General features: G+C 40.4%; 1 protein-coding gene across 4 annotated transcripts in view; it reads left to right on the top strand.

Annotated features, from left to right (window-relative positions):
• The window catches only part of DENND2B (DENN domain containing 2B), a 160397-nt gene that overhangs the window by 71912 nt on the left and 70931 nt on the right, over positions 1-17554 (top strand). For all 4 annotated transcript variants that reach the window (XM_032188240.1, XM_032188241.1, XM_032188243.1 and 1 more), the window contains one exon: positions 3175-3279. In XM_032188240.1, coding sequence (XP_032044131.1) covers positions 3200-3279 — 80 coding nt within the window. In that variant the 5' untranslated portion in view covers positions 3175-3199. The remainder of the gene's footprint in view (positions 1-3174; positions 3280-17554) is intronic.

Raw genomic sequence — 17554 nt, 5'->3', positions numbered from 1 at the left:
ACTATAAAATGCAGTTTGTTTGTTTGTTTGTTTGTTTGTTTGTTTATTGCCTCTGTCTCCCTTTTCATTTTTAGGTGTTTTTGTTGTTGTTCATTTGTTTAAGACCTTAAATTACTGAGTAGTTCTGTTAACTGTGCTTCTAGGCACTTCAGTAAATTGTTGACTAGTTTTCTGCCAAGTTTTCAAATAACTTTCTGTTTCAAGTTATTAGGATATTTAGATTTGCTTTGTGTATACTGGGTGATACCAGCATCACCTGCAGCAAAATATTCATGAAAAATACACATTAAAGAAAAACTGCATATAAAAGTCTTCACTGTATATAACGTAGTCTCAACTGCATGGAAATTATCACTAAATTTGATGTATCTTGTGAAATCTCCTGTTAGGACCAAGTTCCCCTTTTGCCAAAAGCAAAATGATTTGGCCTATTTGGCATTCAAGTTAGCTTTGAAATGTGGAGTTAACCTTTTTTTTAAATATATTGGCCACAATGATTTTATCAAGCTGTTGGGAAGCTGCAATTTGAGAAGTGTAAGGCTTCCATAAAAAACAAACACCTTGATGTACATGCATGTGCATTTATTATTATTTTTTATTGTGAGAGAAGTGGAAGATGACTGACTCTTAATGTGCTTTTTTATGCTGCTGTTTTATATCATTTGTGTGTGCTGGGCCAGTGTCCTGTCTTTTTGAAGGTCTATTCAGCTTCTTCTGGTCCTCAATAGAAAAGCAAACCTTGTAAAATGAATATAATGTCTGCATGCTGTTATTTGCCTTGTGTCACACATCTCTTATTTTTCTTACCTCGATTGCTATTAAATAATCTAGATTTAATACAGTAAAAGCATTGAACTGGTGAGTGGAAAACATTTAAAAAAAAAAAAAAAAAAGGAAAAAAAAAAAAAAAGCTGTTGGTTCCCTGTGGAATGTACAGTCCTAGAAAGTTTGGCCAGCAGCAGAGGCTTTTCTTTCTTTTCCCAGGCAAGTCCTTCTCCAACCAGAACAGGCAGTTCTTTACAGCCCTGTTATCTTGACAGTAGAACAGTAACAATAACACTGAGACACTGGGGAAATTTGGAGGGCTTCAGTACATAAAAATAATAAAATAAAAAAGTTACCAACTGAAAAAAGAATCAAAGCTCCACACAGTCCGGGAAGATTGATACACACAGGACAATGGGAGGAGGATAAGAAGACCTGGAATCTGTGGTCAGCATGATTAACTCTGCATTTGGAGCTGCAATCCACAGGAGCTTTTCTGACCTAATTTGTGGTAGAATTGTTTGGAATTAAGTGGTTTAGAGAATGTCCTCCTCACTGCAATGGGTCTGTTTGTACAAGGATTTTGTGTGTTGTCAGTGCCCAGCTTGCTTTCCAGCATCACATTACAGTTGGCTTCTCAAGCTGTCTGGACTTACTGTGGGTTTGGGTAAACAACAAGTTTGTAGTACTCCTTATTTTTGCATTAAGTATGCCATTAATGGTTGTAAAAATTGGTAGTTCTGGTCAGAACCTGGGTGGCAGTACTTCAAATTGTGGTACATATTTCAGCCTACAAATTAAGGAACATCTTAAATCAGCCACAGAGCATGCCAGGAGAGCCACAGAACCCTTGATAAACAGCTCTTGTGGCATCAGGTGGAGTAGTACTCCCTCATTTCTCTCCTGAGGGACTCATGACATAAAAATGTATTTCTCCCTCTTCCTGCAAAATATTTCTCAAGTGATTACAGTGGCAGAGGAAATTAATTGCCACTATGCGCAGTGCCCTACAGAAGAGAAATGTGGGATGCAGTCCACAGAGAGTCATGGTGGCAGAGGTTACCGCTTTCACGTCCTGGCCTGCATCCATATTGTAAAATTCTCCCTTCAGGCTAATAACGTTTCTATTGATGCAGTGGGGCATGGGCAATTTATCACAGTCCTGGGTTGTTTCTTAGCTGATTTTCAGCAGCATTACAATGGTAAGGCCCATCTTTTGGGTTCTTGGTCGCCACTGTCTTTCCTTTCCTATGCATTTGAGGTACCTCAAGAAGGTAGAGTTGCCAATTGCCTTCTCTCTGCACTTGTCTGGGAGAAATTTCTTCCAGAATGTCTTTTTTTTTTTTTTTTTTTTCCCCTCTTCTTCCAAACCCCCCTTACTGTTGAGAATCAATCTGAGGTGTCTGTTTTTATACCTGTTGTGGGAATTCACTTGCAAGGACTTCTCCCTACTGCCTGCCATTTCCATTTAGGCTTTCTTCCATGCATCTGGTATTCTTTTTGTCTCCTAGCTATATAGACGAGCAAACAATATTTATGTGCTTCTGGCAGCATTTTAATTTCTCTTTGGAAGAAAACCATTAGTCAGGAGTTTGTGAAGTCAGGAAGACACTAGTATTGCCTTGTACTGGGAATTCTACAACACATGACTGAATATATAGGGTTTTCATCATGGCTGAAGTTTAATTTACAGCTTTTGGTTTGCTACCAAATCTCATGCCTTAGTATTATTAGGATAGAGCTAGAAATCAGTAATGACTCTTTATATTACCTGAGGTCTTAAAAGCATCATAAGACAGTTTTACTTGAAGAATCTTGTGATTAATAGAGGGAATAAGCCAGAAACCAGAAAAATTTGCAGACATTTTCATGTCACAAGCAGATCTGAAAATTATTTTCAACCTATTCATTATTGAATTTATTTCACTGTTTGGAAAATATTTCCATAATATAAAGAGCTACACTTTAAAATTGTGAAGTTTTCTCCTGTTTAAAAGCTTTTGTGTGGCTGCAATGACAGTCATAACTACATTATTTGCAGGTATTGCAGAGTGCACTTGGTGGGTTTTCAGTGTATACTGATGGATGGAAGAACCACACCAAGCCTGTGATATTTTGTGAACTCAGTATCAAGCTATGTTCATCAGACATGTCAGAATCTGAAGCATGCGCCTAATGTCCATAAACTATCTCCTGCTATAGCACTGGGCTCTGATAAACTCGAATAGGATGTGGATGTGAAACAACAGCAGCAGAGAGGTAGGGTTTAGTTTTTCAGGACCATATCTAGATCTGATTGCATTTTATAGACAGGAGTTCTGGTTTTACAGAGTGTAGTATTTACAGCAGTCTTGAACAATTAATTGTCATTTGGGCTTGTCAAAGCTTAATTGACTTTTCTTCTCACAGATATCCAGATTTCTAGAAAGCAGAAATGACCATGACTGCCAACAAGAATGCCAATGTCAACAGCAGAGCTGGAGGGAGTAAAGTGCCTCAGGACACTCTGGATAGGTAAGTGAACTGCAGGCTTTGTAGACTCTGAGAAAGGTTTGTTTGGAACAAAGTTTTTTTCAAAGACAAGCAAACGCTATTCTGACAGCTTTGTTGGGCTGGGAGAAGGTTTTGGTAGGAAGTGGAGGGATTGAGGTATAAGAGAAGATCTGTTTCTGGCATGTTTCTGTTGAGCTGCTGCTGCTCACTGGTGATGAAAACAATTGCAAGGAAGGACCTGTGTTAAAGGCATCATGCAGGCCCCAGGAGGCTTGGGCTAAATTTCTGGATTTTATGACTACATGCTTTTCTCCGTTGCCAGTCACCAGTTTGTATTTTGTATCAGTTTCTGTCACATTTGCTCTATTTAATCTGTACTGATAGACACTGTGGGAAGAGATTGACTCCCATTGCAGGTCTGGAAGCAAGTGTGAAAGGGCTGAAGGTAAAATATGGGGACTTTTTTTTTTTTTTTTTTTTTTTTTTTTTTCCTCTTATTTGTGCTCCTCTCTGCAGCATTAAGTCATCTACAGAGGAAGTAGATCAACTGTATTATTCACACCTAGGGGAAAGCAAGTGGCCCATCCCATTATCATATGGCATTTTTCCCCAAACTCAGTACTGTAGCCAAGGACACCTTAAGTCCCTAAACCTGGCAACCTTGAGGGTATCAGTCTGTTTAAGGCTAGACCAGAAAAGACAGTGGGTTTGCAGAAGGCTGTGATGTGATTGCACACAGTGACACAGATACCTGTTAAATACAGATACCTTTCACTCATGAATTAGTAATATGACATGGCAAAGAGTGTAAAGTCAGTTGATGCTCCCTTGTCTTTTATTTTACAATGATGAAAGACAGTGTTTTGAGGACAAGAAGTTTCCTTTAGGCAGCTCTGCTTTGCAATATTGCTCTGGGATGCAAGCAAACAACTCATATGCAATCAACAAGTTCATGTATCCTTGTCAGAAGGAGTCTTGTTCTCGGCCACAGCCCTTACAAAATAATGCTGACTTGTTCAGCTTGTGGCCTTCACAGAGGACAAGCCCACCAGCTCCTCTTGGTCTGGGACTGACAGTTACAAAACTCTTACTTTTATCTGCAGTCCCGCTACGACAGCCTTGGTATGCTTTGACTAGGAAAGTTTAAACAGCCATCTCATTAAAGAACCTGTGTGAATTAACCATTTGGACACAGGAGTAAAGTGCTAGAGTGAGTGTGCCACCTTAGCAAAGTGAGCAGAAAGCAGAACACGCTATTCAGCATCTTTCTTCAAAAGCACAAAATGTTGATGTGTACCTTTGTCCCTGCTGTAGCACTTTATGCAGCTCTCCAGGGGATTCCTGCACAGGTAGAACATCCTATTCTGTTTTGAAACTCTGTTCAGACATAATGTCTGCCTCATTTCTGTTTGCCTAAGGAAGTTCAAAACTTTGTAAGGCATTAAGTAGGCTTCAGTAAAACAGGTTTGCATCCAGAATGAATGTGGTAGAGGGGAAAAGCAATAAAGGTCTCATTTATCTATTGGACACTTCGGGATGGAAGTGTGAGTTGTACCAGTGTAAATGAAATGCTCCAATCACCTTGGCTAGGCACAGCTGCAGCAGTTCCAGCCCAATTTCAGTGAGAGTGGCACACCTGGCAAGCTGCACCAAGGTTAAACTCAGCTGCCAGGAGTACTGTATGTGCACAGGAGGGGTGTACTAGGAGAGCTTTGCAGTTTCAAATAAATTAGGAAAAACTGTGATTCAGGTGAGTAGACCGCACAGTTACAGATTGATTTACTCACTTGAAAATGAAATGTCGGAGGCAAAATTTCCCCATCTTGGCAGCTGTCAGGTAGAATAACCAGCATAGATGGAGAAGTTTGGCGAGAGAGATCAAAGAGAGTTGGCTTTGATCTTAGCAGGGAGCTGCAAATCAACTTGAAAGTGATGTCAAATCCTGGCTCGGTTTGGCACACTCGCTATTGTATTCTTAACTTTTCCAACCACAAACAATAAATATGTATATACATGTGTGTATATATATATATATAAATTAAATTGAGAGATTTTCAGGATGGAAGCAATGGAATGGATTTTCTTTAACAACTTTTTGTTTTGTTTTGTTTTTATTAAAGGAAAATCTCTTTTTCATGGCACATCCCTGTTTTGTGTTTAAACACTCTGGCTTTGCTCGCAGTTTTGGTCAACGTTACATATTGTATGCACATATGGCTGTCTTCATGTTGTTTTCTGTGTCTACTCACCCATTTCTCTTTCAGCTCTCTCTCACACCTTCCCTCTTGTCTGCACATAGTGTTGAATTACAATAGGTCCGGGCAATTTTCCTGAGCTGGATGAAATGGCATCATCCTGATTACCAAGGGACAGGTTGACCTACAAAGTAGGGGTGAATTAATAACCACCTTAATTAATAATTTGCCTTAGGCAGAACCCTCGCCTTGGTGCAGTCTCTGATGGTGACCTCCTTTGTGGCGTTGTCACACACCCTTTCAGGGTCTAAACCTTTCATTAGGTTGATTTACCTTTGCCTTTACTCCTGGTACTGTTCTTCTTTCACTTTTAAATTATGCAGCTGACTAAAGAAATAGATGACCTGCATCCATCCTGGCGTCTCTTGATAGTCATGTTATGCAACAGTAGCTGTGGTAAAGCTCAGCAGAAATGGGCTTGGTATCCTCGTACAGTTCCCAGTTTGTTAGTTTGTGTACTTGGTATCTCTTAGTTCAAAACTGTAGAAAACATAGGGGGTGGGGAAAAGAAGGGGTGGCTAGAGGAATTTCTAGAGGCATACACGTATGTGGATATTAAAACCAGATCCCTAATGATATCTGGCATTCACATGTCATTAATCATCCTTCCAGCAGTGCAGACAGGTCAGTGCTGGGAACTTGGATCTGGACTTGAGTAAACCTTGGACCTGCTCTTCTATTTTTATCTTTTCCATTCTTAATAGCTTAGAAAGTACGGTAGGATACTAAGTTATTGGATAATAGCTGTCAAATAAACTGTCTTTCCTTATCATCACCATGTGTTTTGATTAGAATTTATCAGAAAAAAAGATTTTATAAGTACAAGCATGGACCTGAAGCTGAGGAAAATCTTTGAGTTTCATGACAAGTGAGGAGATGAATAGGTTGTCATGCACCGGTTCTCCATCCATTATTTTGCCTTATACAATCTTCTTCACCTGTCTTTGTGAAACCTGTAAGAAGATATTTGAGTCAGCCGTGGGGTTTCTTCATTTTAGTCAGACTGTAAATCAGTGGAGTAAGTGCTGGTATAATAAAAGTTAAAGGCTTGCAGGATTTATTGCAAAACACGTTCAAAGATCCACTTAAACTGCACAGTCATTGTCTCCCTTTAGTACAGGATTTGACTAGAGATTTGGAACACTGCAAATGTGCTTTCTGTATAATATCTGGAGGTAGAATTTCATCAAGGGCCGATACCGGCATAACACAGGTGTATTTGTCCCCTGGTGGCTAAGGCATCTTTTTAGTGTTATTTTCTTGTCAGTCCTAGTTTTGGTGCAGTGTGTTGCTGCAAGATGCAAGGTGTGTTACAGTGGTTGCCATCTCGTTGAAGTTATGGAATGTCTTCACTGGGAGGCAAGAGTAGATTGACCGGTGACCTTCACATTGGAGAGGAGGGGAAGAAGTGGCAATAGAGGACTTTGAAATAATGGGTGGAACAGAGATGGTGAATAGGGAAAAAATCTTTTTCAATTTAAAAATTAATAGGCATTAAATAAACCAGAAAGGGTCAGGTTGAAAAGAAGGTCCTTCCGTTCAGCATGTCTTTTATCAATGAAGCTGACTGCTGCAGGAGGTCGTGGTTACACGAATTCATGGAAGAAAACTACCAAAGTCTTTTATCCACAGCAGCAAAATCTGCGAGGCAACAAGTCTTTAGCATTAGGCTGGCTGAGTAGCACTGCAGCTCATCTTATTCTTACTTCCTTCTCCAGGCACCTGATAATGGTCTTGGGCAGTAACAGAGCCAGGACTAGGGATGCTCTTTGGCCCAGCCTAGTGGGAACATTCTAATGTCATCTGGAACAAAAGTCCTTTATATGAAGCAAATACCAGAGCATTTGTGAAACAATTGTTAAATTTACCGAATGAGACTAGAACTGTAGCTCTGAGTGAACTCCAAAGACACAGCTTTAATCCTTCCTTGTGAGTCACTGATGTGAAAGGCAAGGAGCAGGAGGTTAGGAAAGCACCTTATGTGTAGGTGAAAGTGACTTAGCAATTCCGACAAGAAGCAGCTCTGTGAAATCTTATTACCTCTTCGATGGGAGACAAAGGAGCTCATAGTGTGCAACTGGTGCGTGACTGTTTTGCACCAGATGTCTTCTTTGACTGTACCGTACTTAAGAGGATCACTACAACTCTGAGGAAACCTTAAAAGAACAAAAGCCAAAGAAAAGGCATAACGGTGTTTGTATCTCCCTACAATGGCTTGCTTTTCTTAACAAATAATATTTGTCTGGAGTTGACTTTGTGATCTATGCAGAATTTTTATTTGAATTCATAAATTCATTCATAAAGTGTTTGTCCTGATCTTGTGGTTGCTCCAGTGCAAAGTTAAATGTAGAAATGGCACCACCAGCTCTATTGGCTTAAAAAGCCACACCAGTACTATATGGTATTAAAACAGGCCTACACTTATGTTTATGAGTTCATGCTCTGCTCAGCAAAATATAGGTTTCAAACTTGTAGTCTGTTTAGTCTGACAGGAAAAAAAGAGAAAAAAAAAATAACAAAACTAACTGGAAATAGAAACACTGTGTTCCTGCTAGATGGTGTTTCCCTGATACAAGCTGGGTCTGAATGAGAAACAGAATAAATATTAAGATGCATTTTTACTTTGGAAAGGGTTTCTTTTGAATAAATTATTGTGGTGATTTTAGTAGTGTATATATAAAAAGACTGCCATAATCAGCTTGAACAAACATCTTTTTAGTTGAATGTCACTGGCCTTGATTTGGGAATATAGCCAAAGCAGAAGCCAGTCTTTGTTCCAGTTGTGTGAAAGGACTATGTGGCTATTAGTCTGGGACAGCTACGTCACTAGAATCAGGTTAGTTTCAGCACGAGTTGGATTTGTGATGTGGGCTGCTGTCTCTCCACCCAACCTGCACAGGAGCAGTATGATCCTTGCTGAATTGGAGAATCCTCTCCAGCTGGGCAATTGTGATTTAATGACCTGATAAAGTGTAGGTGCTGATGTCCACGGGTCATAGAGCAAGGCATCTGACATTTGTACTAGCACAGGATTACATCTGCAAATTGCTGTGAGCACAAAGTTGCAAGTTCTTAGTCTTAAAACATTCATAGAAGTCCCCCTTTCTAAATGCTTTTTTTTGGATCTTTGAATCTAATTACTCTCGTGTGAGTAAAACTGAAATCTGGCCTGATGCTGATCCATAAAGCTTTATTTTCAGTTCATTCTGTCTGCTTTAGTTTCCTGATATCTTTGAAGCGGTGACTTCTGTGCACAATAGCAATCAGATTTCCAGTAGGGTATCTTTGATCTCTGAGTTGCATCTCTCTTTCTGCCTGGAAAGAGCAGGAAATAACTGAGCTGGATACCCACAAACCTCTAAGTATAGGCTTTGGTTTTTATCTCCCAGCAGTGTGTGAGGCCATTTCAGCTGTCACCAACAATTTGTCAGCTCCGTTAGTCTAATGCACGCTGAGATTTGCTTGTACTGGCTTTGCGGCTCAGACCTTCTTCAGAATTTAATTTAATGGGTTTTAATTTGAATTGGTGGGAGCTGGCTTATCTCCAGTGCAGGCGATGGAGATACACCACGTAATCCAAATGACTACCCGGACTAATACCTCTCCAGAGGTAGCTACAGAGCATTTCTGCTTAATTGTTTCTAGTTCTTTAAATTATCACACAAAATGCTGCCTTGTATTTCCCAACCAAGTGATCCCACGGGGTAAAGTTATGCCCAAGTTTGTCATGAATCCGAGGTTATTTGCTGCTCTTATAGGTAAAATCACTGAAATGCAGGGGGAAGGCTCCTCAGGCTGATGCCCCCCCCGGCTTCCCCAGGGCCTTGGCTTTGCTGTAGCTGTCAGCAGCTCTGTAACGGGGGCAGGTGCTCGCCGTCTGACACAGCACATACCTGGTGGTTGCTTCTTGCTTTGGGCTGTCACAGGTGATTAAGTCCTAGTCAAGCCAAATTCACCCAGTTTTACAGCAATTTTTTTTTTTCCTATGTAAAATTAATTCTTATACATATTAATAAACCCTACAGAGATACTTCGTTTCTTTTGAAGAAGGAATTATGTGGCTGTGGCCTGGGCAGAAGATTAAGAAATATTTTGCCTTAGGAACTCAGACCTTGAAAGTTATTAAATAAAAAGAATTGGACATGTGTCTGGCATTAGGTTTAGCTGATACTCTGCTGCTGTTGACACTTGAATGTGGGTGTCAGTTGTTCACTCTGCTGGCTTGTCTTGGGAGTGCTTATTCTCTTTCTTTCCATGCTAATTTTTTTCATTTTGAAGGTGATCTCATACCAGGAGAAAAACCTGTCTGTACAGGGAGAAGTGTCGTCATAGTAGAGGCAATGCCAATGCAGTAGTTGGTTGTCATATAGGAAGATTGGTTTGTGGATGCAGCTGTAGAACCTTTTGCTAACCAAGCTTTTTGCTTGATGTTACCTGGTGTGCAAGAATGATTTTAGCCTCATAACGTTTTAGTGCTTCTGCTATTGTAACTCTTCACCCCTAATAAATCAGAAAAAAAAAAAAAAACAAAAACAAAACACACAAAGACCAAACACACAGTGAGTTTCAGCCCTGTGTTAAACTCTAGACACTTTCCATGTTTCTTGTCAGGACGTTTACCCAGATGCAAACCAGCCTGCCTGTACTGCCAAATGAGGGATCTTGTGACTTATGCACAAGAGCTGTGTCCAGAGCCAGGCTCGATGCCTTGGGCAAGTAGTCTCCATACTGTGACTGAGAGTGTGGATGGAGATAACTGTGGCCACCACGATAGAGCCCTGATCTTACCACAGGAAAAATATTATTATAAACAGTAAGGTAAATGAAGTGTATTTTTTAGTATTTACCTTTTTCACACGTGAATATCAATTTAGAACTTAGGATATTTCTTACATGTCTTGAGTTTTCTGAGTGGAGAGCGCTGTGAAGAAAACAGTAACTTGAAAATCAAAGGATGCATCTTCAGCTCCCGGGCATGCCACAGGAACTTTGTGTGCTCCCAGGCAGTCTGTGTGTTTCAGCCATCCTAAAATGGTGCAAACATTACTTTTTCCTCTCTATTTTTTTTCTCCATAACATATTTATGTAGTGAGTTCTTCAAAGTGTGAGACTCTCTGCGTTGTTCCAAAACAACAAGGCTTTGGTCTTATTTGAAACTCCTGTGTGTACAGTTTTCTCAATGCTTACTGTGTGATTGCCATTGTCTTAGCATAATTATGATAACGTATTCTCACATCTCCTTTTCTTTTGTTTACTAAGCATGTGTGTGGTGTTGCTTGAGTGATAGAAAAACTGCTTCTTTCCCTTTCATGTAAAAAAAAAGTATGGGTGAAAGGCTCTCTCTACCTGGCCAACCTCTACCAAGTTCATCAAATGGTTTAAAGGAGTCTCCGTAAAACATTAGCCATGGATATTATGTTCACCTGAACAACTCCTTGTACTTGGATAAAATTTCTGGGCAGATGATGTGCACATCCCTGCTTAACAGAAAGTTTAGCGGGATGTCTGGATGCCATTGCAGTTTGAGTTACAATGATGTGGTGTGGGAAAATATGCTGGTGGATTTGCTGCTGCCTCAAGTCAGCACTGCCATGTTCACCAAAACTCCATGAGTCACCCGTGTGGACTGTGTTAGAGCATCAAAGGGCCAGGGGTGTGAGTGCGGCCGTGTGCTCCTGGGGAGTCCTGGCAGGGCCAGGATCTTGTCTCTGCCACTGTGCACGGCTTGCGGCAACAAGGTGCTGAAGTGCCTCAGCTGCTGAGGTGCCTCCTCCTGCCACTTGGAAATACTGGTGTGAATCTTGTAAGGTCTTGAATTTGTGAAACACAACCCATAGAAAGCATTTATTTTTGCTTTAAAAGGGAGACAAGTTTTAATAACTTTGATAGAGAGCTTGAGAATGGGATGAATCACTATTTCATCAAATTCTGCTAAGAGTAAGCAATATATTAAATTATTGGAGATGCAATGATAAGCCACTTTTTTTTTTTCCTTTTATTTTTCTTTTTGCCATTGAGGTTTAGAAAACAATACAAATCAGCTTCAGTCAAGCAACTGGGGAAGCTGAATGACTGATGTGAAATCCATTCGCAAGTATTGTACTCCTTTAAAGCAGAAACAGCTTGAGCTGTGCAGTTCACAAATTTTCATAAAGTCGGTTCCCGGCAGCACAAAGCTACCTCTGGTTCAGAAAAGAATACAAAGCTGTTATTTACCCAGTGAGGTTGGAGGTGTGTTTGAGAGAGAGCTTGGGCAGCTCAGCCCTGAACTGGGCCATGGGAGACAGGAGGATGCTTGCTGTTATCAGGAACAGCAGAGACATCGGCAGTGGGAACACGTCAGAGCACTGATTAAAATGACCCTGGAATTGGGCAAAGCTTGAATACAGGCTTTGACTTCATTGTTGCTCATCATCTCTGTCAGGAGCGTTGGTGGAGTGCTGATTTGTGATGCTCTGAGACGTGTGATGTGCTCCCTTCCTTGTCCTGTTCAGAAGCGACCTCAGGGAGGTGGGTCAGAGTATGTATGTTTGAAATCTCTTTAGCAGGGTTGCAGAAATATTCTTGCAACCACAGTGGTCTACAGATGTGAGAGAAGAGTAGTTCATGAGTGGTTTGTAACAGCTTCTAATAAGATCAAGAGACAGAACTGAAAAAATGGACCTACTTTTGGACACTTTTTTCAGGCTTCCTCAGTTTGTGGCAGAAGCTGAAGATGGGGCGTTTTCCCACAGCAATTCTGCAGCTGGCTATTTTGTTTCATTTTATTATTAGATGTCAGTTCAAGGAAGAAGAATTATGTACTCGAAGTGCACTTGTCAGTCAAGCAGTTCACTTTTTTCCAGTTGGAAATTCTGTTAATGTATCTCTTCTATATGCATAGGGGGAAAAAACAAACAAACAAAAAAACAAAAACAAAAACAACAACAACAAAAAAAAAACAAAACAAAAAAAAAAAAACAAAAAACAAAACAAAACAAACAAACAAAAAAACAACAAAAAAACAGTTTTTGAGGGGAAAAGTGAGGGAAAAATGAGACTGCATTTTCTTTCATGCAGCTTCAGATCAAGTTTGCTTTGTTACTAGGTAAAGGCAGCAGGAACATAGCCTGGCTAACTAATTCCCAGTGCAATTTAATTCTCATGGCACTTTTAATGCTTTGTTCTTTTCTATGTGGAAATCATGTTATCATTAAAAATACTTTTTCCTGTTATCAAGGTTAATGTTTTCTAAAAACACTGGAAAATAATTTAAAAATGAAAGGAAACAAGTCTTTTAAAAAGCAGAGGTTTGTAATTGGCAGGTTAGGCTGAAAGCATGTTTAATGCAACTGTGTTCTGCTACAGTAAAAAAACTACTTAGTCTAACACTGCAGTCCTTATTTATTTAATCATGGATGGTTTCTCTTTTTACATTAGTGTACACAGTAATACAAAGGCTTGAACTAACCTGTTACATATATTTTTCTTTTTTTCAGGGCATTTTTAGAATAGTGTGGTTTTGAAAACTTTTCTCATGTTTTTCTAGTGCTTTTACTGCACTGAAATGTAGTAAGTAAAGCAGTAAGCAAGATATATGCTAAAGCACTTAAGGGAGTCCCTATCAGTGCAGCATCAGAAAATCAGATCAGGAGTCTTATGTGAATTTGTTTTTTTTGGGGCGATGATAAAAAGTTATTCAGAAGTCTACAGGGGATACTGCATAGAAACTGTGTGCGTAATATTTTAAAATTATCATGCCAGTGTTTCATTTCTTCTGGAGGAAGTTGTTCTTAGGGATGAAAATCCCATTGCCTTCTGGACCAGGGAGACTGGCGATCTCACTGAATAGACCAACAAATATACAAGTCATGAGCTTTCTTAATGATGCTTTATGTTCCATGAATACACTGGCAAAAGGGAGATGGCAGATAGCCTGTGTCCTTTCGAAACTGTTGGCAGAGACTTGAAAGCATTTGCACGTGGATTTTTAACCTCTCCCTTTCCTCCCTAGACAGTACTGCCATCTGTCTGACTTCAGTGTACGTGGTCAGGCAGGCAGGCTTCTTTGCTGGGTCTGTGTGCGTGTGGTTTGGTGCAGCTGATATAGCTTCTAAGATTTTGTTAGCGATCAGCAGCCTCAGGTTGAAGAATGAAACGTAAACCGTTGGTACCTGCAACTTCAGAAACAAAACCAAATCAAAGCCACAGAAGTTTTCCAAGCTGTAGGCAATAAGGAGGAAACATTTGGCTTTCCAGACTTCTCACACACCTGTCCCTTCAAAATCAGCATGTCAGATTGCAGAGAAAGGCTTTGCTAGTTCTAGTCTCGTTAACCATTAATACCAGTTTCCTCCCTTTAAGTACACAAAGGGACAGAGATTTGACAAATGTCCTCAGACCATGTGTCATTCACTGCCTGAGAAGCGAAGCAGCGAGCTTTCAGGAAGTGCAGAGGACAGAGCAGGTTACGAGGGACTGGACGTGGAATTCCTCCCTTTCCATTCCTCACCTTTCCCAGAGGGAAGAGCTTCTGAGTAAGTCTGGAAGCCGTGTGCTGGAGTGATTGCAGTGATGGACAGCTGTGTGCTTGCCAGGGCTGTGAGCGGAGGCAGCGAACTAAAGCAGAAGCGAAGGAGAGTGGAATGCTGTCGCAGTGGATTCCTTGGTGTTCTTTGCTAGTTTTGCAGTTTGATGGGCTTTCTACTCACAGGCAGGAGCTCAACAGCAGCTCTCAGCTCACTAAAGACAGTGATACGAAGAGCTTTATTTTTTGAAGTTTGAAGCTCTGGCTCTTGGTGGAGCTAAAACTTGATTGTGCACCCAATCTCTTCGCCTCCTCCTCTACCTCTCTCAGGCTCTCAGACAGAATATAATTTCTCTGCCTGGCTAAATGCATATTTCTTGCCTTGCCTAATGAGGATCCTTTTTTTTTTTTTTTTTCTTTTTTCTTTTTTTTTTTTTCTCCTTAATAGTTAAAGATGATTTTTAAGTTATGTAGCAGTATTTGTACCTACACCTTCTGCCAGTGTTAAATGTAGTGCTGCTGGGGCACTTCTATGTTTTGTGTTGGTCTTTGATGCCTGATATATATATATATATTTTTTTCCCCACTGAATAAATAGGAGAACTCAGGCAACACAGGATTGCAGACTAAAGCCTGTGGGTCACTGTGTCATGTAACTTATGGTCAGAACCTGGACTTCAGTTTGTTGCTCCAAATATTCTATTCCTAGGCTGAGAGCCCATGTGCAGTCTTTAAGAGAGCGGTAATTTTTGCTATGAGCTTATAAACATTTAGTTGCTTTTTCTTGCTGCCTTCATACATGCAGCTTCATTTGGTATTGCTTCATTTGCTCTGTATCATTCCAGTTTTCTTGCTGCTTTGCCTGATGCTATCACCATGTCTTCCTGTAGGGACATGAGAGTTTTTTTAGGCTCTGTCCCAAAAGGAAAGGATGAGAGAGAGAAAAAGTGTGTACTTGGTTTTAGTCACTCTAATGCATTGTGTATTGAGTAACCTTGCAGTTCTTTATTACTGTGCAGCATTCCTGTTGCATGGCAGTGGTAGCAAACCGTTTTCATCCTCAGGGCTATAGTATATGCAAATTCCCATATAAGATATGAGAAGTAAAATTATATCGGCCGGCTCCTTATAAAAGCTAATAGGCCAACAGAAGAGCGTAAAACTAAATCCACGGTTTTATAAGAAACCCAGGCCTTGTGAGAATGAAATATTTATAAGGGAAATACAAATCCCCCGGATATTATCCCAATTCCAAATTTAGGCTTCAGATCCCACAGCTCTCGTAGGTGTGGTGATGAAACGTGGTCTGGGAGGCTCATTTCAACTTAGTGAGCAATGCACATGCTTACGTTACTTAGGAGTAATGCTGACCACTTAGGAGAGTGGTCAGGAGCATCTCTCCCTGACCTAACTCTGCTTGTTGACATTTATAGAGAAATCTCAGTAAAAAAAAAAAGCAGAGAGAAACTAACGTCTAAACCTTTGGGAAAATTTCCTTTAGAACATGGTTGTGACTGTTGGTAAGCACAGTGATCAAGTGGCTGGTCAATCTTCTGCCTGATATTCAGTGAAATTCTTCTGCGTTAAAGCCAGGGTCAAGTTATATTTGGCCTCGACTGGACTGTTATATAGATTAGTATGATAGCAACAGGCATTGCAAATTATAGGTTGGCTTCTCCCTTCTCCCTTTTTTTCCCTTCTCCCTTTTTTTCCCTTCTCCCTTTTTTTTCCCTTCTCCCTTTTTTTCCCTTCTCCCTTTTTTTCCCTTCTCCCTTTTTTTCCCTTCTCCCCTTTTTTTTTTCTCTTCTCCCTTTTTTTTTCCCTTCTCTCTTTTTGTGTGTTTGTGTCTGCCAACAAATTGGAGAATAAATAGACCAAAAATTGCCTTGAAACTTTTTTTTGGTAAGTGAATTTGCTCCAGGTCAATGCTTTAAATCTTCCTATAGTAATGAGTTTTACATCAGTTTGCATCTTTAGCAATTTATCTTTGCAAACTCTTGATTTGTGCTGATGCGAGCCAGAAGAAAATTGAACCCCAATTCCCAAATATTTGTGAATTCAAGCAATTAAATGAAAGAGGGCCATCACTGAAGCTGAGAGAAAATTCTCTCCTAAAGGCAAGAGAAGTTTTCTATTATTACTCAATCCACACAAATCTACACACAGTGTAGCATGTACCAAGGGTCATGTTTGTCTGTCATAGCTGGAATTTATTTTGCATTCCATGGGGTCAGAGCCACTGAAGAAAATTATGATGATAAGAGGCCAGGGCTGTAAAGCTTCAAGCTTCTTCTGAACAGGAGGCACACTAGTTACCCAGCTGATATGTACAAGCTAAATTCTCAGTATATAGTTTGCTATTTTGCCTATGTTCCTTCGTTCATCTTACTGCAGCATCTGTAAAATGTGGTGCTTGGCAGTGGTGGTGCGGCTTGTATGCAATTACACGAGGGAAGCCAGCTCATAGTGTGTACGTCACAGTGCGTCAGTCTGAGCTGTGACAAGCAGTGGCACCTTCTGACGTGCTCTTTGTACCTTCTGTCTGACGGCAGTCCTGCAGCTGGCCTGTGCTGCAGCTCTGCCCTCACTGTGCTGGGGAACGGCAGGCTGTAATCAGGTTTCTTCTCAGCATATGAGGCGCTACATTGCAACTTCAGCTTGTCTTTCTGGCATTTGAGAAAGCAGCAAGTTCCCATGAGTTTCCTGCCTTCTCCCTTGCTTTGGCACCAGCACTAGCCATGTTTCACTTATCAACTGTTTCAGCTCTTTTCTGCATTTTCAGGCGCTGAAAAAAAATCCTGCTTCTAATTTTTTTCTTGAGGTTGTTCAAGTAAAAGTCACTTGTTCTGGCAGATACTGCTACTGTTCCTCACTTCAAAGTTTCTTAGGAATGTTTGTCATTTTCTTGATTAAAAAAAAAAAGTTTAACTCTTGTTAGGAAAAACTGTTTTGGCCATCTTCAGGGACTGTGATGAATGTGAATGTTTGGGTGGGAGAGAGCACTGTCTGGGTGTGATCCCTTAACTGGCTGGGAAGTTCAGAGAGGAAAGTAATAATTCCCTTTATTATGGTGGAAAAATAGTCAAAGGTTAGGCACACAGACCTTTGGAGCACTAGGAAGGTGGAAATCCAGACTTTGAAGGCACAAAGGAAAGAGGGTAAAATTTATAAAGCTAAGCTGAAGATGGAGAACCAGGCTGCATTTCTCTCGTCTTATTATTGTGAGAGCAATATAGGAACAAACAGAAAGCTGCTACACTGCCTCATTGTTATAAAAGAAACATTAGAAAGTGCCCTTGTGAAGACAAATATGCTTTCTCAATCATGTAATCAGGAGCCTGCTGATTATATGCTGTTGTTTCAGCTTTGTGTTTACACAGGAAGAGTTTGCACAAAGTGGAACTGAGTTGCTGCAGTTGTCTTGATGAACCAATGGCACCCAGCTATTGCAGACAGGAGACCCTGCAGAGGTCTGGGGTGAAGTTTAAAAACAGAATTGCTCCTTCTTTTCCCCTGCCTTACATTAAATGTGAAC

The sequence above is a fragment of the Aythya fuligula genome, chromosome 5, assembly GCF_009819795.1.
Source record: "Aythya fuligula isolate bAytFul2 chromosome 5, bAytFul2.pri, whole genome shotgun sequence".
Taxonomy (NCBI): domain Eukaryota; kingdom Metazoa; phylum Chordata; class Aves; order Anseriformes; family Anatidae; genus Aythya; species Aythya fuligula.
Note: the sequence above shows the minus strand (reverse complement) of the source record. Positions and strands in the feature narration are given on the sequence as shown.